Source organism: Spea bombifrons, chromosome 13 (genome assembly GCF_027358695.1).
Source record: "Spea bombifrons isolate aSpeBom1 chromosome 13, aSpeBom1.2.pri, whole genome shotgun sequence".
Taxonomy (NCBI): Eukaryota; Metazoa; Chordata; class Amphibia; order Anura; family Pelobatidae; genus Spea; species Spea bombifrons.
Window position 1 is genome coordinate 6,491,064 of NC_071099.1, and position 24,256 is coordinate 6,515,319.

Genomic DNA, 24,256 nt, shown 5'->3' on the forward strand with positions numbered 1-24,256 from the left:
GGTACTGCATTCAACCATGCAAGTCAATGGAGCCCAGCTTTCTAATCACAATGTGATTAGTAAAATATTCAAAAAATAATAATATATATAAAAAAAATGGCTGATGGGGTAAATTGGAGAGCTCAAAGATAGGGCATAGGTACAGACTGACCAAAATGGAGAAAAAAAAGCGCACTTCCCAAATGTGGCATTTTAAATCTCAAACACGACAAACCCATGCATGTCGGGTATCACTGCACTCAGGAGATGTTCCTGAACACACATTGGGGTGTTGTTTGACAGTGACATATACCAGAACCTGTATATCTATAACTAAAGTACAATTTGTGTGAAAAAAAAAAAATTACTATTACAAAGTTTGACAAAGTGTAGTTGTATAATTGGTGCATGGAAAGTGTTAAAATAACAGCATTTGGAATACCCTGGGGTGTCTAGTTTTCAAAAATATATGGTTTGACGGGGTTAAATTGAGTTAACCAGATTCAAAGATATTCCAAAGAGGAGATGGAGGCAGAATGACCAGATGCTAAAAGTCTGTGTTGCCTCAAAAGTAGCCCTTTACAACCAAACAATCTAACAAACCCATGCATGTGGGATATCGCTGTACTCAGGAGATGTTCCTGAACACACATTGGGGTGTTGTTTGACAGTGACATATACCAGAACCTGAATATCTATAACTAAAGTACAATTTGTGTGGAAAAAAAAATTAAAAAATTACTATTACAAAGTTTGACAAAGTGTGGTTGTATAACTGTTGCACGGAAAGGGTTAAAATAACAGCATTTGAAATACCCTGGGGTGTCTAGTTTTCAAAAATATATGGTTTGAATGCGTTAAATTGAGTTAACCGGCTTCAAAGATGTTCCAAAGAGGAGATGGAGGCAGACTGACCAGGTTTGTTAAAAAAGGTTTGGAAATCATAAAACGCTGCTTGTACTTATTTCCCTATAACTTACAAAAAACAGCAAAAAAACATAAAAACATTGGGTATTTCTGAACTCAGGACAAGTAGTAGAATCTATTTAGCTAGTTTTTATACTTGCTTTTTTAGGTGAGTAAAAGATTTTTCAAATAAAAATCATAAAATGTGTTTTTTTTTTTCAATTTTTCACCATGTTTTTTTTTTTTTTTTTTATAGTAAATAAGATGATACGATCAAAATAATGGTATCTGAAGAAAGTCCTGAAAAAAACAATATATAACTTAAGTGGGTACACTAAATGGGTGAGAAGAAAATTACAGCTGAACACAAGCACCGCAAAAGTATTAAAACCGCCTCGGTCCCACAGGGTACAAAAAGAAAAAACGAGCCCGGTCCTTAAGGGGTTAAATTTAATAAACATTTTTTTTAATCTGATTAATTGAAAAAATAATCTGCCAACTAATTGCTTATGAAAATAATCGTTAGTTGCAGCCCTAGATGAGGTCATGTCCATATGGACCAAAATCTCTGAGGAATGTTTCCAGTACCTGAAGAAGTAAGTAGAAGTGTCGATCAGGGTGTTGCTGTGGATGTAATCTACTTGGATTTTGCCAATGCGTTTGACACGGTTCCACACAATAGGTTAGTATTCAAACTGAAGGAAATTGGTCTAGATGCAAATTCTTGTTCTTGTGTAGAACATTGGCTTAGAGATAGAGAACAGAGAGTTGTTTATAAGTGGTAAGTGGTGTCCCTCAGGGTTCTGTTCTGGGACCAATTTTATTCAACATATTTATAAATGACCTGGCAGTAGGCGTTGAAAGTCATGTTTCTGTGTTTGCAGATGACACTAAACTAAGTTATACAGGGCGAGCAGGATATTACTGTGCTGCAGAGGGATCTAGATAGACTGGGCACACAAATGGCAGATGAAATTCAATGTAGATAAATGTAAAGTTATGCACTTCGGGGTAGCGAATGCACAAGCAACCTACACCCTAATCGGTAGTGAATTAGGGGTAACGACAAATGAGAAGGATTTGGGAATTGTTATAGACAACAAACTAGGCAACAATGTGCAATGTCAGTCTGCGGTTGCTAAGGCCAGTAAGGTATTGTCGTGTATAAAAAGGGGCATCAAGTCGCGGGATAAAGATATAATGTTGCCTCTGTATAAATCAATGGTAAGGCCGCACCTTGAATATGCTGTGCAATTTTGGGCACCTATTCTAAAGAAGGATATCATAGCACTAGAAAGGGTCCGGAGGCGGGCTACAAAATTAATAAAAGGGGTGGAGCACTATAGTTATGAAGAAAGGTTAACTAATTTAAATCTGTTTAGTTTAGAAAAACGTCACCTCAGAGGGGATATGATAACATTATATAAATATATTCGGGGCCAATACAAACCATTGTGTGGAAATCTGTTCATAAACAGGACTATGCACAGGACACGTGGTCATGCGTTTAGACTGGAAGAAAGGAGATTTAGACTAAAGCAGAGGAAAGGGTTTTTTACAGTAAGGACAATAAGGATGTGGAATTCTCTGCCTGCAGAGGTAGTTTTATCGGAGTCTGTACAGACCATTTTGGGGTCAAGAAGGAACTTTTTTTCCCTGGTTAGTGCAAAATTGGAAAGAGCGAAACTGGGTTTTTTTTTGCCTTCTTTTGGATCAACAGTAACAAATTAACAGATATAGGAAAGGCTGATATTGATGGACGCATGTCTTTTTTCAGCCTATATAACTATGTAACTATGTAACCTTGTTGAAAATATGCCACAAAGAATTAAGGCAGTTCTGAAGGCAAAAGGAGGTCCAACCTGGTACTAGCAAGGTGTACCTAATAAAGTGGCCGGTGAGTGTATATGGGACTACAGGATGGGGAAACCTTAGTCTTTGTATTTCCCTCATCATGATCTGTGTAGCTGTTGTGACATTGAACATGACTGAACAATATGTAACTCCTAGGAGCTAGCACTACATCACTTGTCACCTTGCAAAATTACAGCTTCTCCGTGGATGCTTGCATGAAGCAGCCAAACGCTTGCAGAAAAACATCACCGTTGAAATCAATGAGCTGTGCTTTCCACACATGGGGGTTTCAGTTGACATCCGCCCACTGCGTTTGCCATGCAAGAGCTGGAACTAACTCCACTAGGGGCGAGCAAAAAGGGCAAATACATATGGGGGCTTCTGCAGAATCTCCCTATGCTTTTGCAAGGGTGACTCCCTGTGATGGATATAGTGCCCTTGTATATTTATACTGAGTATGCATATGTAGATAGAGGAAGAGAGAGAAGAATCAAAAGTGCACATTTTTAATGACACATACGCGTGTGTGTGTGTGTGTGTGTAGATATTGGTCAGTCATTTTGAATTGTACTGTCATGAATGGTAATGTTTAACATGCTGATGTCTGTAGCGTCTGAGATGTAACTCTTGGCTGTTTTGCAATTTCTCTGAGCAAAGTGGAAAACATTCAAGAGAGTTGTCAATCTTCCCAGAAGTGGACATCGCAGCAAATTCGGATTTGCTGTGACGTCCACTTCTGGGAAGATTGACAACTCTCTTGAATGTTTTCCACTTTTGAGTAATCTTTCTCCCTGTAGAATGATGGACTTTAAATTGTTTGTAAAATGCCATATAACCCTTACTAGATACTGAAGATTATTAGGCAGCAACAATTGCTTCTGTATTGCACCTAAATGCTTCAGACCAGCAAACTGCTAAAATGTTGGTTTTTTTATCGATGGTCACATTTGCTGATGATCAATTAATCAAAGGCATTTGATCAGCAGCACCTGTCTGCTACTTGGTATCTTAATTACTAGGGTAGTTTTTCACACATGACTCCATTTTGGCTTAATTTTTGTTGAATAAATATTAACACGTTGTAATATGTCATGATGCTGTACACATTTTGAAACCTGGAAAGAACAGATTATAATATTATGTCCTTATATGTAAAACTGTAGAATTCAAAGAGGGTGTACTTTTTTCACACAACTGTATGTGTGTCTATCGTAACATAAACTTGCTGATGTGATTTATTGATGTAATTTTGTATTATATATGCCAAATTTTTGTTATCTCTTTTATGAATAGAAAGCGCTGGGAAGGCTTGGTCCACATATCTGAACTGAGAAGAGAAGGCCGTGTTGCAAATGTGGCTGATGTAGTAAGCAAAGGTCAAAGGGTAAAGGTGAAGGTACTGTCCTTCACAGGATGCAAAACCAGCCTCAGCATGAAGGTAAGACTTGAAGGCTAACGCATTACAAATTTTATTTTTATTCTATTATTCCCTGGTCAGGATTCCTTCCAAACATATGTTAATAAGATGGAAGCTGTAGTTAGTAAAATAAGTACATATATTCAAGTGTTCAATATTCAAAAAAGGCATTAACAATGTAAATTAGGGAAAGGTCGCTGTAACAACAGATGATCAATTGAGCGTGATGACGTGACGGAACGCGCACGTCGGAGGAGGCGGGGAGTTTGGGGGGCTGGAGCGTGAGGAGAAGGAGGAAGGTGGACGGCGTCTGACAGCGTGACGGCGGTCCGAGAACGGCCACAATGCCGCTGTGAGACCGGTGCAGAGTGGCGTTTCTGGCGGTTTTAGATGCCGGCTGCTGAACGCTTTTGTGGTTGGGGGTCAATTGATGAATGAGAGCAACATCATCGCCAGCCCCACACGACCTATACAAAACCCACAGCAGAGAATGTTACCGGGAGAGCGGGAAAATTTGTTAAAAGTCCTGGAGGTTGCTAAAGTTGGAGATAAGAAGACTGAAGGACTGGTTCCCAACGCATGACATCAGGCTTACCTCTGGTACACTTACTTTATTTTTGTGTCAAGTCATAGACTGTTTGGCTTCGGGTGTGCTATTTTTTTTTTTTTTTTTACGTATAATCATGTTATTACAAAGCTACGCTTGCCCTGTTTATCAAGTCACTACCAATGAATTATAAATTATAGAAAGCATATATATATCAATCAATTATAAAATATAGAAATCTGTGGAATCTGTGAATCAACACCAATGCCATTTGTTTAAGGAAAGGGAGAGAAAGAAAAAAAAAAAAAAAGAGAAAAAGGAAGGAAGGAGAAGGGAAGGAAAAAGGAGAGAAAGGGGAAAAGAAAAAAAGAGAATACAGAAACACAATGCCTCCAAAAAACTCACACACTACACAGCAAAAAAAAGATAAAGAAAGAAAAGAATCCAAAATGGAGAGATTAGATAAAAGATCTTCTGCCTCAACTTTGGCCTTTTTCTCTCCACAGCAACAAAAAAATAAATCTCCTAGTAAAAATCTAGAAACCTCGTCCATGGATGACTCTTAATGGAACCTCTAACACTATCTCAAACCTATTTAAAAAAATCTCTAGACTCCCAAGCAAGTGTTTTAAAAACACAGATGAATAAAAATGCTGACGAGCTGAACATTAAACTGGAACAGCTAACTGATAAACTAAAGGCCATAGAAACAAACATAGAAGACCTACCGAAGATGAAATATGCAATGAGAGAGCTGGAAGAAAAAGTAATTAAAATGGAAGACAAATTAAGCGATCTTGAAGACCGATTGAGGAGGAACAATTTGAGGATCAGGAATATCTCAGAATCAATAACTCAAGACAAACTAAAAATATATTTGGAAGAGTTCTTCAAATTTATAGTTAAAGACACCCAGCAATTCAATATCCAAATGGAAAGATTCCATCGCATAAATAAATCTAAAAATGCCCCTGAAGCAGCACCCAGAGACGTTATTATTTATTTTCAATCTCTTTCTTATAAGGAACTCATATTACAATCAAACAGGAAAAGAAATACAGAAGATAACAAATATAAAAATATTATGATTTTTCCGGATTTATCTTTTCAGACCCGCGTATGGAGAAGATCCTTTTCTGACGAACTGAAAATTCTACGGGATCATAAAATCCTTTATAGTTGGGGCTTCCCGAAGAAGGTTAAAATTATTTGGGAAGGCCATCCTACTATTTTTCACCAAGCTGTAGACTTGAAAAATTGGTTGGAACTAAAAAAACTCTCATGAAGTCGCCACTTTAAAATAACACAATTTTATAATTATTATAGTGTCACAAATTATCATCTTATAGCCCTATTGACGCTTTATCTATAATTGAAAAGTATCATGAATTGTTGGGGTTTTTTTTTTTTTTTTTTCTCTCCAATAACTGTAAATATAGCTCTTTTCGGAGAGCTATAGACACAACATTCAAATATATTTCCTAAATATTATTTGTTACAACCACATTTCACATTATAGTATATAGGGTATTGTTGAAGGAACAATAATCCCTAACACACCACAAGAGTACTACTACAAAAAGGTTTTAGTATCTTCTCAACTTCACATTTTAGAACTGATTTACACCGTTAACATAAACACATGATTTTTTTTTTTGTTTTTTTTTTTTTGTTTTTTATTTATGTATTTATTTTTTATTTTACCTTTCTCTATTCTTGGTTAATCCCATGATATGATACTATCAAGGTATCATTATACTATATACTACATATTAGGGATTATTGCATGTTTATCACACCACGAGGGTAATAATATAAACTAACTTTAATACTGCTTTTATCTGTTATAACACTAGAAACTAAGTGATTTACACCTTACACAAAGTATGACTAATTCAAAAAATTGCTTTGAACAATTTTTAACAACCACCAATATATAGTTTTTTTTTTTTAATAATTTTAAATATAGCTCTTTTTGGAGAGCTACAGGCATAATATTCAATATACCTCCTAAATATTACTATGATACAATCACATTTTACACTATATTATATAGGGTATTGTCGAAGGAACAATAACCCTTAACACACTACGAGAGTACTAGTATAAAGGTTTTAGTATTATTTTTGTTTCACATCTTGGAGACACAAACACATTTTTTTTTTTTTTTTTTTTCTTCATATATTTTTGGTATCACTTCTCCCACTTGTGTACATTGTATATACTATATATATGATATGATATATATATATATATATATATATATATGATATTTGTCATAACACTAGAAATTAAGTGATTTACACCTTTAACACAAAGTATGACTAATTTCAAAAATTGCTATGAACATTTTTGAATAACTACATGTAGATTATTTAGATTGATTTTTTTTTTTTTCTCATGATGATTGCTGGATGCTTTCAACATATTATTCTATACCCTATCGCTGTGTCATGTAAAAGGCTCTGTATCGTCCTGATTCTAGATAATAGCAGAAACTAACCGATTGATAATATTAATATATCCACCGATTTATAAAGGTAATCTAGTTTCGGTTAAATATACAAGAAGATACTGAATAACCAATATAGATTATCCAAAATGCCATAAAAATATGTGAAAGGGTTAGAAAAAATATTTTTTTTTTTCTTCTTCTTCCTTTTATCTACATAAGCGACACTATATTTGAACATCCCCATCCTCCAATACTCATTGCTTAACCTCCAAATCTCCCCTGCCATGAGCTCCATCTTGTGGATCTCAGGACCGAATTTGCTCATTCAGCTATTTTCGCAGAGTCATGTCTCGTATAGCTAGAGCCATGTCCAATATGTTGGTGAGAACCTTTGAGTCTATTCTCAGAGTATTGATTCTTAAATGTTATATGTTTTTGTTTATCGTTATATGGTTGATGTTAATTGAGTGCAGAAGGGCTGTGGACAAGGGAGATCAGGAAAAACTCCCTTTATACATCTTGTAAAAGATGATTAAAGGTGTATCAGTGAATGTTCAGGGTCTAAATTCCCCATTTAAAAGAAACAGAATATATGCGTTCTTAAAAAAAGAAAAAATAGATATTGTCTTTCTTCAGGAAACTCACTGGCTAGATAATGAAAACAGAAAATGGAGTGGGAGACCTTTCTCAAGATTTGTCTATGCCTCTACGACTAAAAAAAAAAAGGGGAGTAGCAATCATTTTTTCTGATTTATTAAATATAGACATCCAATACCAAGAAAGAGATAAGGAAGGTAGATATATTATCTTAATAGTAAAAATAAATGAAATAATATTTACACTTGCAAATCTTTACCTACCCAATAAGGCTCCGTCTAATCTTTTTTCCAAAATAATGTCAAAAATAGAAAAAATCAAGAAAGGCAACCTTTTAATAACAGGCGACTTTAATTGTGTTCTGGATGCTGACTTGGATAAAAAATTTATGAGATCAAATATGGTAGACAAAAGACTAAAAAAAGAAGCTAGAACAATGAGCAATGAAATTAGAAAAAATGATCTCTATGACCTATGGAGACTAATGCACCCAACTGTCAGGGAATACACACACTTCTCAAAAAGACACTGTTCCTATTCTAGAATAGATTTAATTTTAGGTAATTCCACTATGCAAAAATTAATAGGAAAAACGTATATAAAAGATAATGTATGGTCAGATCATAGTCAAGTCTTTTTCGAGTTTAGTGACAAAAATTTACTCCTACCAAAAAAAACATGGCGGTTAGAAGATTCTCTACTGTATAATGACGTCAATAAAGATCACATTCTTGAAACAACAAAAAATTTCTTCCAAGAAAACCAAACGGAAGGTATATCTGCTCAAACTGTATGGTGTGCATATAAGGCCGTCATTAGAGGGCACTTTATAAAAATAAAAAAAAATCAACAGAAACAAAATAAAGTTTTAGCAGATCTCTATATAAGCTTATGTAATTTAACGGGGGCCAACAAGGAAAATCCCACTAAAAACAAAGCAGAAGAAATTAAAACACTACAGGAGAATATTAATCAAATCGAGATGGACAAAGTAATTAAAAAATGGAGAAATTGAAAGTAAAATTATATTATAGAAACAATAGAACAGACAAATTTATGTCTAATAGACTAAAAAAAAGACTAGAGCAAAAAATAAAATAACAAAAATAATAGACCAGGGCGTAACTTACTTAACCCCAGACGATATATCTAATAGATTCAGGATATTTTATCACGATTTTATATAATTTACCAACGTCTACTTCAGATAATGAGATCATATCCTATTTAAATAACACTGACATCCCTCAAATAACAGCTTCACAAAGAGAACTGTCAAACAAACCTATACTAAAGTCTGAGGTAATTAAAGTAATCAACCATCTGGTAAAATACAAAACTCCAGGGCCTGATGGCTTCGGAAATTTTTTCTATAAAACATTTAAATCAGAATTAGCCACTCACTTAACAAAAACATTTAACCAAATGAGATGCTATCTGCTAACATAGTGCCTATCTTAAAGCAAGATAAACCATCTACAGATATTGCTAATTACCGACCCATCTCATTGATTAATGTAGACATTAAACTCTATTCCTCAATTTTGGCCAACAGACTCCAGAAAATATTACCAACTATAATTCACCGCGATCAGGTTGGTTTTGTTCCACATAGGGATATTGAAAATAACACAAGACGTCTTATAGATATAATAGACGGATCCAATAAAAAAATTTTACCTCTTATTACCCTGTCTCTGGATGCCGAAAAGGCGTTTGACAGGGTAAATTGGAAGTACATGGAACAAACAATAAAATCCTTTGGGATTACAGATTGGATATCGAACGCCATAAAAATGCTATATGTAAATCCTTCTGCGAGGATAGTAGGCTCAGACATTTGCTCTGAATATTTCTATCTAAAAAACGGTACAAGACAAGGATGTCCCTTGTCACCATTATTATACATCTTATCGATAGAACCTCTGGCAATTAATATAAGAAATAATATAGAGATTAAAGGTTATCCCATTAAAGATCAAGAAGCAAAAATTTCTTTATATGCTGATGATGTTATACTAACTGTAACAGATCCCTTAACATCTTTAAATAGTTTAATGTTTGAATTAACAAAATATAGTAAAGTCTCTAATTACAAGTTAAATCCCCATAAATCTATGATACAATACAGAAATATAGATAAAGTAATAAAAAACTTAATAAAAAAAGAACATCAATTTAATGACTCTGAAAAAGAAATAACCTATCTAGGAATAAAGATCCCTAAGAATATAGATAGGATTATGGAAGTTAATGTACTAAAACTAATTAAATTCACCAACAAAACACTAAAAGAGTGGAGTCAAGTGGGCCTATCTTGGTGGGGAAGGATTAATGCCTTAAAATCCTATCTCCTACCTAAATGGACATACCTATTTAGACTAATTCCTCTGGTAATCCCAAGTAGCTGGTTAGATATGGTTCAATCTAGTTTTAATAATTTTATCTGGAAAGGGAAAATTCCTATAATTAGTATGGAGATATTGGCAAAAAAGACCTCGCAGGCAGGTACAGGAGCCCCAATTCTAAAAATGTATCAGCAAACGTATGTTCTCCTTCATATTTTTAGGATGCAGCTTGAGGAAGCTAACCAAGAAATTTGGTATAAAATCGAATTTTTGAACACTGTATGGCCGACTTAACTATTACGGAGAGGAAAGAAAGAGGAATTAATTGCATTAGAGATTTAGTACCTAACAATAATGTGAAATCCTTTGAGCAATTAAAAACTGAATTCAACTTACCAAACGATGACATATTTAAATACTTAAGGGTTAAAAACTTCTTAAAAAATCATTGTATGAATTAATAAACACAAAATGGTTCAGATATTAGACCAAAGGAAAATTAAAAGGGGTGCATCTAGATTTTTGGAGGTCCTCCAAGCAGAAAAGCATCCGATAGAAAAATATAAAACTATAAAAAAATGGGAAAACCTATTAAAAATCCAGATCAATCCAGAGGATTGGTATAAGGCTTTCAGAAACGTCTCTAAGGCAGTAAGAGATCTATCGTTATTTGAATTATAGTTTAAGCTCTGTAACAATTGGTATCTAACCCCTAAAAGATTATCCTATATATATCCTCAACACCCTACTACATGTTGGAGATGTGGAGCAGAAGAAGGAAACTATTTACACATGTGGTGGCATTGTAAAAAAATTAGACATTTTTGGGATATAGCCTTTGATTTCTTAAAACACACAATGAATATCATAATTAAAAGAGATCCAACAACAGCATTGATACACCAAAGTTGGCCTTTTCTTACTTTGATCCAAAAAACATTTACGATACATTGTTTTTTTAGCAGCCAAAAAGATAATTGCTAAACACTGGAAACAAGATGTAGACTTGTCTAGAGCCATATTGGTTTCACAGGTAAAATACCAAATATTAATGGAAGAAAAAATTAGCTGGATTTTAAATTCATCCATGAAAATAAAAAAAATGTGGAAGGATATATCTAATGCTGTATCAAAATCTCTTGAGACATCCCTGAACATATAATTGAAATACAACTCCTGATCTCTCTTTTAGAAACTTTCACTAGCCAGACCTGCACTCTAAATGATTGTTATAACTTATGATATACATGTTAAATTAACAACCATTGTTAAGTCTTATCTTTTGTATTTTGTATATTAAAATAAAAAAAAATAAAAAAAAACAAAAAAAAAAACCAATGTAAATTAGTAGCCACCAATTCTACATCAAAATAAAGTGTACCTCGCACCGAAAGGTGTTTTATTTATATATATATATATATATATATATATACCCAACGTTTTTATGTATTTTTTGTGAGTTATTAGGACAATAAGTATAAGTAGTGTATTACTATTTCAAAGTTTGTGGTAGTTAATTACTCAGAAAAAAAAAAAAAAAAACTACCACAAACTTTTGACAAAGGCTGGTGGTAGAATTAGTGCATGGAAGGAGTTACAATACTACCATTTGAAATACCGTATTTGCTCGATTATAAGACGACCCCCCAAAATCAAAATATTAATTTAGGAAAAAACAAAAAGCCTGAATATAAGATGACCCTATAGGAAAAAAAGTTTTACCAGTAAATATTAATTCATGTAAATATATTTTTTAAATTTCCTTTTATTTGCCAACCTGCCCCCCCCCAGTTATGCCACTCTGCCCCCAGAAATGCTTTATACCCCCCCTATTTGCCACTCTGCCCCATGATATGCCTTATACCCCTATATGCCACTCTGGCATATAGGGGGTTAAAAGGCATATCATGGGGCTGAGTGGCATATAGGGGGTTAAAATGCATTTCTGGAGGTATATATGCATATCATGGGGCTGAGTGGCATATAGGGGGTTAAAATGCATTTCTGGAGGTCCAGAAATGCATTTTAACCCCCTATATGCCACTCAGCCCCATGATATGCCTTTTAACCCAGCATGTACTGGCTGCCTTGGCTTGATAGGAGTGTGATTGCTGCAATCACACTCCTATCAAGCCAAGGCAGCCAGTACATGCTGGAACCTGGGGATGATAGTAGTGGGATTACAGCCTCCCTATGCCATGCTACAACCCCCACCCCCCTTACACATCCATGCTATCACACACAAACACACATTCACAAACATTTAAATACTCATTCATTCCATTAATCACACATACTTCACACATTAATCACACATACTTACCCAAAAACCCTCCCCCACCCCCTTACCTGAACTGCAGATCTCTCACTCGAAGACTTCTGCAGGGGACCGGCTGTACCAGCAACTTCTCTGGCCCCGCCCCCAGAGGAGGGAGGGGGAGATAGAGTTCTGTGAGGAAGCTACAAGCTTCCTGTCCTCCTGCTTCTAACGGAAGAGACGCTGCTCGCGACCGGTAAGCAGCATGGCCCCAGCCATTTTTTTGGGGTCTGATTAGAAGACGACCCCGATTATAAGACGAGGGGTATTTTTCAGAGCATTTGCTCTGGAAAAAACCTCGTCTTATAATCGAGCAAATACGGTACCCTAGGGTGTCTAGTTTTCAACAACAATATGGTTTAAGGATGTAAATTAAACTGGCCAGTTTCAAAGATGGCCCAAATAGGACATGGGTACATAATGGCGAGATGTCACAATTCCAAACTGAATAATAAGCATCTTCCAAATGTGGCCTTTTACCCCCAAACAACCTTATAAGCCTATGTGGTGTCACCGTGCTCGGGACACATTGCTGAACATATATTGGGGTGTTTGGTAGTGACATTTACCAGGAACTGTGAATTCATACCTTAAGTACAATGTGTGTGTGTGTGGGGAAAAAATACTTCCACAAACTTTGACCAAGGCTATCGGTTGAATAAGCACCTGGAAATTGTCAAAATACCACCATTTAAAATACCTTGGGTGTCTAGTTTTTAAAAATATGTATTTGATTGGGATACATTTATAATGGCAGGTTTCAAAGAAGCCACTAATAGGGCATGGGTGCAAGATGACCAGGTGTCAACATTCCAAATTGAAAAACTGTAATGAACACCTGAAATTATTAAAAAATATAAGTAATTTTATTTATTATAGATTTGATTTTAAAATCAGATTGAAGGATCCGCGAATGGACAAATCCGAAGGTGCTGACATATTGCCCAAAGTTCACCATAAGCCAATGACAGCGCTTCTGGTGACTACCTCTCTCCCATTGGAGTATCCGAGACGGCAGAGAGTATTGTTTTGTTGTTATATTGTTCTAATAATGGCTATGACCATTGTTAAAGCAAGGCTTGCGTCTTGTGAAGCCTAGATGATGTGGATTTAGAAGAGCAGGGAACGTTTGCATTCTCTTTACAGGAATCCTATTTAATATTTAGGTGTCTTGATTCACAAGGAAACAGAAAACAAACTGGACCCCGTGCAAATTGTGACTAAAAATGCACCACGTGAAGATACAAATAAAGTTTTACTTTATATATATTTTAATATTGTTGATCAAATGTACTCAATAAAAAGAGAATAAATGGCTAAACTCACAAAGACAGCTCCGGTTATAAACGTGGGGCTGTATGTAAAGGTTTTTAACCCCTTCAGTCCCCTATGGACGTACCTGTACGTCTATAAAAGGCATCTCAAGAAACCCTTATGGACTACCGGTACGTCCTGACCTTCTTGCAGAGGCAGGGCTACACGGGAGATCAGGCTGTCCCTGGGCTCCCCTCTGTCAGCAGAAGTCAGCGATCTCCTGTAACAACTGCTGGCGATAACGCCAGAAAACTGGCATTAATAACATGTTCAAGAGATCCCTAAGTGGACCTCTAGCCATACTGCACTGATAACAATGCAAATGTAAACACAACATGTAAAAGGTATAACGCCTCTGCCCCCGTTCACAACGCACAAACCCGTTGAGCCATAAGTATAACAAATACTACCTTATAGGGTACTATATGTAAGGGATGGATATGGGCCTCTAGAAAGAAAGGGGAAAAAAACTAAGGATGCGGGGTATTTCCGTAATAACCAGATGCAGCTAAACAATTTTGGCTGGTTTTCTCTGCCGTAACACATACCCTATGCAAAAAAAATCTAAGCAACACAGAAGTGTTGGTGGGGGGAAAAAGCGCAGGAAGTGAAGCATGCAATAGCACACAGTTTAGAACTGCAGGTCAGTATTGCAACATTTTTTATTTGTAGGTATGTACCTAGTTTTTAAGTAGTCTGTGTCCTGTTTCAAATAGGATGTCGATCAAGAAACCGGAGAGGATCTGAATCCAAATAGACGAAGGAACCTCATGACAGAAAATGATGAGGCATCAATGAGGAATCCTGACAGACCTAGCCACCTTTCCTTGGTAAATGCCCCTGAAGTTGAAGATGATACTTTGGAAAGAAAACGCCTGACGAAAATCTCTGATCCTGAAAAATGGGAAATTAAGCAGGTATAGTTTATCTTTTTTAAATATAACCTTTTATACACGTAAACGACATTTTAAACACAATATACAAAATTTTTTAACTATGTTCAAATTAATCATTGTATAATGGCATTGTGGTCAGGCTGTACACAAGGCATGTTTGGGATGATTAGCAAATAAAATACTGCTGAAGGATATCTATAACTTGTTCCCTTGCAATATTTAGTCGTTTTGACTAGATTGACAATGTATCTAACATACTTATAATTGTCAATAAAGAAACACCTAGTCAATATATCAGAGTTCCAGTTGGTCAAAAGTTTGTCTTTTTTTTTTTTATTGCTTGGGGTAGCCTTCCACAATCTTCTTGCAGTACTGGAAATTTTACCCATTACTTCTGACAGAACTGGTGTAACTTAGTCAGGTTTAGGGCTGCAACAACTAATCAATAAAATCGATAATCAATAATAAAAAGTGTTGCCAACAAACTTCATTATCGATTAGTTGAATCGATTTTTATCGATTATAAAATGAGGGTTTTTTCAGAGCAAACGCTCTGAAAAATACCCCTCGTTTTAAATCAGTTTGTGAATCACAGCAGCAGTTGCTACTTACCAGTTCTTCCCTGCAGTCACTCTGACAATTGGCCCCACCCCTTTCTTTCTCCCTGCAGTCAAACTGCGGATTGGTCCCGCCCATTTCCTATAGCGTCCACATGGCTCAGGAACTCATCTGAGTATAAAATTAATATTTGGGCTGCTGAAAGTTAGGGGAGGTGGGGATTAATTTAGAGGCAGTTATAGTTAATGGGGTGTTTAGGGTTAATTTAGGGGCAGTTGTGGTTGATGGGGGTCTTCAGGGCTAATTTAGGGGCAGTTGTGGTTGGGATATTTTAGGGGTAATTTAGGGACAATTGTGGTTGATGGGGTCTTCAGGGTTTTATGCTGAGGGCTGAGCGTTAATTTAATTAATAAGGTTAACTTAAGGTGCAGTTAGAGGTAAAGGAGGGCAAACTGAGGGGAATCTAAATCCTGGGGGCAGTGAAGATTAATCCTTTATTTATAAAAGTATTCTGTCTGTGAACGAGTCTGCAAATCTATGAGTGCACCATGGCATATCAGGAGGCTATACGGCATACCTGGGGAGGACGGAGTGACATATCTGGGGGTATAAGGCATATAGGGCAAATAAGGCATATGTGGGGAGGGCAGAGTGGCATGTCTGGGGGTATGTGGCAAATCTGGGAGGCAGTGTGGCAAACCTCGGCTCAAATGTGCATAACTGGGAAATAAAAACAAGAAATGCATTTTCATCAGTTTTTTTTTATTCTGCCGTTTGTTTTTAACATCCTACGTTGCTTTATTAAATTTTAAATAAATAAAAAATGTACATTTTTTTTATCAGATTAATTGATTAATCGAAAAAATTATCGGCCAACTAATCGATTATGAACATAATCGTTAGTTGCAGCCATAGTCAGGTTTGTGGTCGTGCTTGCTCTGATATGGGCAAACAATTCAATTTGTTTAACCCTTTTGTGACAATGGCTGATTTAAATTTTTTGTACCATTTGTGATGGCTATTTGAGTGGTGCTCGTTTTTAACTCATTTTCTTCTTTCCCATTTACTAAACCCAAACAAGTTATATATTACATAGTTACATAGGCTGAAAAAAGGCATGCGTCCATCATGTTCAGCCTTTCCCATATCTGTTGATTTCTTGCTGTTGATCAAAAGAAGGCAAAAAAACCCCAGTTGTGGCTCTTTCCAATTTGGCACAAACTAGGGGGGGAGGGAAATCCTTTCTTGAACCCCGGAATGGCAGTCAGATCTCTCCTTGGATCAAGAAGCTGTTTCCCCATAATTAAAAAATTATATCCCTGAATATTATGTATTTGCAAATATTCATCCAATTGTTGTTAAAATGTCTGTACAGACTCTGATAAAACTACCTCTGCAGGCAGAGAATTCCACATCCTTATTGTCCTTACTGTAAAAAACCCTTTCCTCTGCCTTAAACTAAATCTCCTTTCTTTCAGTCTAAATGCTTGACCACGTGTCCTATGCATAGTCCTGTTTATGAATAGATTTCCACACAGTGGTTTGTATTGGCCCCAAATACCGTATTTACTCGATTATAAGACGACCCCCCAAAATCTGAATATTAATTTAGAAAAAAAAGAAAGCCTGAATATAAGACGACCCTATAGGAAAAAGTTTTACCAGTAAATGTTAATTCATGTAAACTATGTAAACTTTTTTTTTTAATAAAAGCTATGATTGAGAAAAATATTATGTTTTTATTTCCTGTTATTTTCCAACCTGCCCCCCAGTTATGCACATCTGCCCCAGGCTTGCCACTCTGCCCCAGAAATGCCTTCTACCCCCTATATGCCACTGTGCCCCATGCTATGCTTTTTAACCCTCTAAATGCCACTGTGCCCCATGATATGCCTTTTAACCCTCTATATGCCACAGTGCCCCATGATATGCCTTTTGACCCCCTATGTGCCACTCTTGTCTCCAGAAATGCCTTATACCCCTATATGCCACTCTGACATTTAGGGGGTTAAAAGGCATATTATGGGGCAGAGTGGCATATAGGGAGGTATAAGGCATTTCAGGAGGCAGAGTGGCCTATAGAGGGTTAAAAGGCATTTCTGGATTTAACACTCCCCCGCCCCCCCCCCCCAAACTTACTGGTGCCTCTGACTCCCTGGCGTGTAGTTGGGGCAGCAGGTAGACGTCTACGCGATTCACTGCCATTTAGGGTGTAAGTTGCTTGTGCATTCCTTACCCCAAAGTGCATAACTTTGCATTTATCTACATTAAATTTAATCTGCCATTTGTGTGCCCCCAGTCTTTCTAAATCCCTCTGCAGCAAAGTAATATCCTGGTCACATTATATTACTTTACAGAGTTTAGTGTCTTCTGCAAACACGTAAACATGACTTTCAACGCCTATTGCAAGGTCATTTATAAATATGTTGAATATATTCTTTGTGTCAGGACAAAAGGGGGCTTTCTTTAGATGTCATTATTTTCCGACTTTTATTGAAAAATATTTTACTCATCTATAAAAACGAATGGAAAAAAAACTGCTAAATGGATTCTATTTGTCATGAGTTAAGAAATACCCAATGTGGTTTATTTATTTATTTATTTTTTTGCTCTTTTTTTTTCTCCACGTTATGGGTCTGTAGAAAGCACCTTTAAATCCCGGGATATATAACCTTCACCCGTCTGGCTTTCCTTTAACTGCTACAGATTCCTCGTCGTATGAAACTCCACTTACACCAGTGGGTTAAAACAATGGGTTTATTAAAATAACAAATACATATATATGAGTATATAGAGAAGCGTCTGAAATACAAGGCTCTATGACTCTAACTATACTATGCTAGTGACTCTATGTGTGCATGTAAGGATGGGGTGTCTCTGTCACCTTGATGTTATCCTTCCTTCTTTCTTTCTGGTTCTCTCTTCTCTCTGTCTTTGTTGCTCACACCTTTATAGCCACCATGCCCAAACAGTCCCAGCCAATCATCTTCTTAGTTTGTGTCCACTCATCCTTAGGAAGGCACAATCTTGTACCTGCACCAGCTGCCTGTAGAGACTGCTCTTGTCCATGAAGTTAGATTGCTCCCCACAGTGAAGTTGATGGTCCTCAGGGCAAATTCAGGGTGGGTCTCTGAATTTTGATATTGTCTCCTGTAATCCTTTTGTTTTAGGAGATTGTAGATTGTATCTCCTGTTTATTGTTCCCACCTGGTAGAGCGATACCCCTTTGATGTATTGTGAGTTCCTGGACATTTGGGTTTCGCCACTAGTGTAATTCCTTGAAACTGGTTTACTCAAGAGGAATCCCATTGTGTTGGGAGCCAACTGTTGTCCTTGGAGATTAATAGTTGACTTATATTTATTACAGGGTCAAAATAATTACAAGTAACGTTTTGCTATTTCAAAATCATTTTTTCCAAATCTGGTAATTCTGCCCCCATGTGCTAATTGGGACATCTTTGAAGCCATCCAATGCAATTTACTGCATCAGACCATATTGTTTTGAACACTAGAGCCCAGGTTATTTCAAATGTCCTGATGAAAGTCCAATAAACAGACTGAAACGTTGATTGGAAAACTGGAGTTTCTCGAGTGATTATTTAAAGAAGTCCCTGGAGTGCCGGTAACTATTTTTGGATGTTATATAATTTGCTGTTGCAGCTACTTGGCACCGGGCAAAGAAAGTGGTGATTGGAGTGCAATTGTTAATTTTGGACTTTATATATACCATGATTTAGTATGGAAAAAAATATCTAAAAATGTGGGAAAAATTAGGAAAAAAAATATTTTCAGTTTCACCTATAAAAACTATATATAACCAGTGCAAATGGGGGGGGCTCCAAAAGTATATTTAGGTATGTGTCCTGGTCCCCAGATATGCCTGGTATTTACATTTCTTTTGGTAATATGAATGACGCACATCGCTGTTTCTAAACTAGATTTTTTTTAAATGTGATATGCTGGGAGTTGCGCCCCAGTAGCAGCCAGAAAAAGAAAAACTGCTGAACAAAAGTACCGTATTTGCTCGATTATAAGACAAGGTTTTTTCAGAGCAAATGCGTAGTCTTATATGCAAGGTCATCTTCTAATCAGACCTCAAATAGAGGTCCGACTACAAGACAAAGATCCAGATCCCTGGCAGTGCTGCCAGGGACCTGGGTCCTCCTCTCCGGCAGCCGGTGGAGGTCTTTGTGATGCGTGCAGACAACCTCTGCTGCTCCCGACACTTCCTCTGGGGATTCTATGACTGAGCGCCGGCACATGACCTTCCAGCAGCAGAGATTGTCTGTGCGCATCGCCCACCGGCTGCCCCCACTACACACCAAGGCATCTGAAGCACTGGGAGAAGTCTAGGGATGCACTGGTAATTTGGGGAGGGGTAAGAGTGGTATATGGCTTTTGGGAGGCAGTGGCATATGGGGGGTTAAAAAGAATATCAGGGAGGCAGAGTGGCATATAGGGGGTTAAAAAGAATACCGGGGAGGCAGAGTGGCATATGTGGGGTTAAAAAGAATATCGGGCAGGCAGTCGTATATAGGGGGGTTAAAAGGCATATCTGGTAGGCAGAGTGGCATATAGGGGTATAAGGCATATCTAGGGGCAGAGTAGCAAATAGGGGGTACAAGGCATTTCTGGGGGCAGAGCGGCATATAAGGGGGTATAAGGCATATCTGGGGGGCAGATGTGCACAACGGGGCAGGTTGGCAAATAAAAGGAAATTAATAACAAAAAATGCATTATCAATCAATTTTTATTACATTTGAAAAAATAGATTACATGTGAATTAATATTTACTAGTAAAACTTTTTCCTTATAGGGTAGTCTTATATTCAGGCTTTTTCTTTTTTCCCTAAATTAATATTCAAACTTTGGGGGGTTCGCCTTATAATCAAGCAAATACGGTATATATTTTTTGAAAGTTGACATCCCAAAGTATTTTACTAGGGGCATTTTAACACTTGATTTAACCATTTTAGTGCCAGTCTGTCCTAAACATTGCAGTAAAATTTCATTTTTTTTTCATTTTTAACAAATGTAGATGTTATTTTCCTCCCAGGCTGCCATAAACAGACTGGCATAACTGGGGGCAAATCTGGTGCCCATGGCTGTCCCTCTCTTTTGCAAAGAGAATTCTACCTGAAACCAAAAATTATTATGTTTCAAAATAAGATCAATTCCCTCAATAATATATTCTGTTTGCTGACTAGTAATTACATTGTCTTTTTCTAACATAGGTTGTGCAGCTGTCAAACATTTCCGATGATCTATTATGGTGTACAGGCTAACGTCACGTCACCACAGTGTAATCTGATTTCCACGATATATCTTGTAGAGCTCTTAACACATCCCCTGAGTCTTTTAGATAGGATCTCTGTCGTCGAACTATGGGCTGTAATAGATGATCAATGTATTCCGACAGCCTAGAGGTCAGAGATCCAACTCATGAGACTATCGGTCTCCCCGGTAGATTGCACCTATCTTTGTGAATCTTTGGAAATAGATATAGCACTGGGGTGCATGGATTTGAGATTAAGAGGTAGCTATATTCCTGTTTGGTCAGGATGCCCATCAAAAGACTCTTATCTAAATATTTAACCAAAAACTTTTTATATTCATTTAGGGCAGGGCTTGACAAATTTGTTGTGAATCTAGGCGCCAGGTAAAAAAGTTAGGAGCCAGGATTTTTTTAAACTAACAGTTGGTTAGGAGTGATCTGGAAGCACCCTGGACTTTCAGGTCAGTGCTGTTTTTTTTTTTTTTTTATTAATTTTTTTTTTTAACTCTTTCGATGCTGATGTTCCATTGGAGCACAGCATTGACTGATATTTAGTCCACACAAGCTTGTGGGGACAAATGTTAACCCCTGCAATGCCACGAATGTCATACACAATTGTGGCACTGAAGGGGTTAACGCTGCACTGTCGCTCTCAGGGAGCGATCAGGCAGCAGGGGGGTGTTGGGGCTGGTCTCCACACTCATGGGGACACCAAAGAACCCTCTCCCCCTGTCCCTGAAGCTGCCTCTCCCCTGTCCCTGAAGCTGCCTCTGGCAGCTGGGACTCAATTGCTGGTCTATAGACCAGCCATTGCAGGGGGGACTCTTTGATGACTGCTGTAGGCTTCCATGCCTACAGGAATCATCAAAGGGCTTGTGGGGGCTCGTTTTTGCTGTTGCTGGTCTGCCTGGGCTTCCAGGCAGACCACCAGCAGCAGAGCCCCTTACAAAATGGGAATTAACCCCTAAATGCCGCGATCGCGGCATTGAAGGGGTTAATGCTGCACTGTCGCTCTCATGGAGCGATCAGGCAGCTGGGGGGTGTTGTGTCAGGTCCCTACACTTGTGTGAGGACCCAATCAACACACAACCCCCTTCCCTGAAGCTGCCTGTGGCAGCTGAAAACGCGATTGCTGGTTTTGCAGCAACCGCGTTTTCAGCCTACAGGCTCACTCCGTGGGAGTGATCTCAGGCTCGGGGGCGGGCTCTGTGTGGCTGTGCTGTCTGCCCAGACTCCTGGGCAGACAGCAGCAGCAGCGCCCCCGTGTGGTGACTCAGCCTCTTACATACACAATTTTTTCTGGATGTAAGAGGCTGACAAAACCTAGGCGCCAGGACAAAATTCTCTGTCGCCATGGCGACCTGGCGCCTGGGATTTGTCGAGCCCTGATTTAGGGGGTTTTCACTCGATCAATATATACCTCTGTATCATTTAATTGTTTATAGGCTTCATTTAGGTATTGTTCTTTGGGGAGAACCTTATCTGCAGGTTAGATGACTATGTCCTTATCATTCTCTTAATCCTCAAGGACCTCCCTTTCCTTTTTTATTTGAGATACGTCCATACCTGTATGTCCATAGGGGACTGAAGGGGTTAACATAAATACCATATAATGTACATTATTGAAAGGTCAAGATGTTTTTGTTAATTGAGATTGTTATATTTTCTTTGTGCAGATGATTGCAGCGAATGTGCTCTCTAAAGAGGAATTTCCTGATTTTGATGAAGAGACAGGGATTCTTCCAAAAGTGGATGATGAGGAAGGTTTGTATTGTGCAGTATCAAAGAATACAAATTTATTGAAACAGCCCCAAATACAAGAGGTCACATCCGTGTTCATTTAGTAAATAAAATATTCAGTGTGTTGCAAGGGCTTTTCAGTTGGTTTTCAATTATTTGATCTCTTGGAACGTTTTGATGGTTGAAACGTTATGTTTCAGAACAATATGTCAGAACAATGGGTTCTGTGGCAAGTATGTATGTACTCCCTTGCACTTAGTTCAATGACCTATTATGCCATGTTGGATATTGCAAAAATGTGGATGCACTTATGCATAGCCATCACTGTTAACTATTTAAAAAATTTGTCAGAGTAATGTTGTGTGGCATGATTTTTTTTTTTTTTTCAAATTTGTATTGTGTTTGATGACTTTAATTGTGTTTTACCATTTGCAGTGACGCAAAACTATTTCCTATGTCATTTCGTTTGCTCAGAATATTATACTTGTCAATTTATTAAATAGATGAGGATCTTGAAATTGAATTGGTAGAAGAAGAGCCTCCATTTCTCAGAGGGCACACAAAACAAAGCATGGACATGAGCCCGATTAAAATAGTGAAGGTAATTGCATTGTTATGAAATGAAAGTAAGCGGTTATATGAATAGTGTGATCGATGTGATGGCAATATTAAAAGAAGTGAGCATATAGTGCATCTTTTTGTAATGGAAATAGGGCTTTACCCTATGAATGCATTAAAGCACACTCGTACAGTAAAACACCTTCACTTTATCATCACACTTCCACACCTCACACTCTTGCCTTGCCTGGAGATCTTGTTTATGACTGTTCACACAATGTGTAGGCAGCCATGATATCACTGTGGGGGTCACATGACATTGTGTTACATGGGCTCATGTGTTTCTACCTCTGCAAGGGTTTTGGACCCCCAGGGTTAGCCCCTCTCTCACCTCTTATCCTGTTGGTTGCCACAAGGGTCAGAGGGAGACTAGAGGGAGCAGGTCAGGGCACCAATGGAAGGAAGGGGGATGGAAGAACCAGAAGGGACCATTCAGAGCACAGGAACACTGGCGGGTGCATCAGAGCAGTGTGGGGCTCTGTGCAGCTAGTCCGCTTATAGCACTAGCTTTGAGAGTGTTCCAAGGAGGTCTTACAAGATCCCACGAGCACATGTGCAGAAAACGCTTTCATTGATTTCATAGATTTTCTGCCAGACTTATGTAGAAGGCATTTTGCTGCAGCTTCTCCTAAAGAAGGTCTTATGTTTAGTTAGTGCATATTAAAGTACGTACTTGAGCATTTTAAGGTTTGAGTCTTTACAGCAGAAATAATTAGGGATATACCAATATATCAGTGAAATATATATCGGTTGAAAAGGGCATTATCAGTAAAATGTTATTAAAAGTAACACAACTAAATTGGACAGAAAAAATCGATAACAATATTTAATATATATATATATATGATTAACAGCAATCACACTCCTATCATGCCCAGGCAACCAGTATATTTTCTTTTGATACCATAGTTAGATAATTAGCTGAACATTTAGGATGAGAAATTTAGTAAAAACTAGGGAAAATTTTTTAAAAAATCCTAATTTTTTAATATATTTTCCCCTCTGACTCCTCACAAAATTAGGTAAAGTGATGGAAAAAACAGGTGTCCTGATTTCAGAAATACCTCATTTATATAGAATTTCCATACTTTCCCACCACTTAAAGGAAACATGCTATAAGGTGTACATTATTCTTTACAAAGCCGTAGAATGTTTACATTAGGTATGATGGGATTGCAACTCGAATTTTAAACAAATAAACCAAATACACACAAAAGTGTGTATTATAAGACGACCCTGATTATAAGACGACTCCCCCCAAAATCTAAATATTAATTTAGGAGAAAAAGCCTGAATATAAGACTACCCTATAGGAAAAAAGTTTTACTAGTAAATATTCATGTAAACTATTTTTTCATATTTAATAAAAGCTATGATTGAGAAAAATATATATTTTTTTTATTTCCTTTTATTTGCCAACCTGCCCCCCCCAGTT

General features: G+C 37.3%; 1 protein-coding gene across 1 annotated transcript in view; it reads left to right on the plus strand.

The window, feature by feature from the left end:
• Nucleotides 1-24,256, plus strand: part of DHX8 (DEAH-box helicase 8) — a 114,719-nt gene that overhangs the window by 23,578 nt on the left and 66,885 nt on the right. The window contains exons 8-11 of the mRNA XM_053453632.1: nucleotides 4,033-4,177; nucleotides 14,451-14,651; nucleotides 22,140-22,227; nucleotides 22,707-22,804. Of these exons, the coding sequence (XP_053309607.1) occupies nucleotides 4,033-4,177; nucleotides 14,451-14,651; nucleotides 22,140-22,227; nucleotides 22,707-22,804 (532 nt within the window). The remainder of the gene's footprint in view (nucleotides 1-4,032; nucleotides 4,178-14,450; nucleotides 14,652-22,139; nucleotides 22,228-22,706; nucleotides 22,805-24,256) is intronic.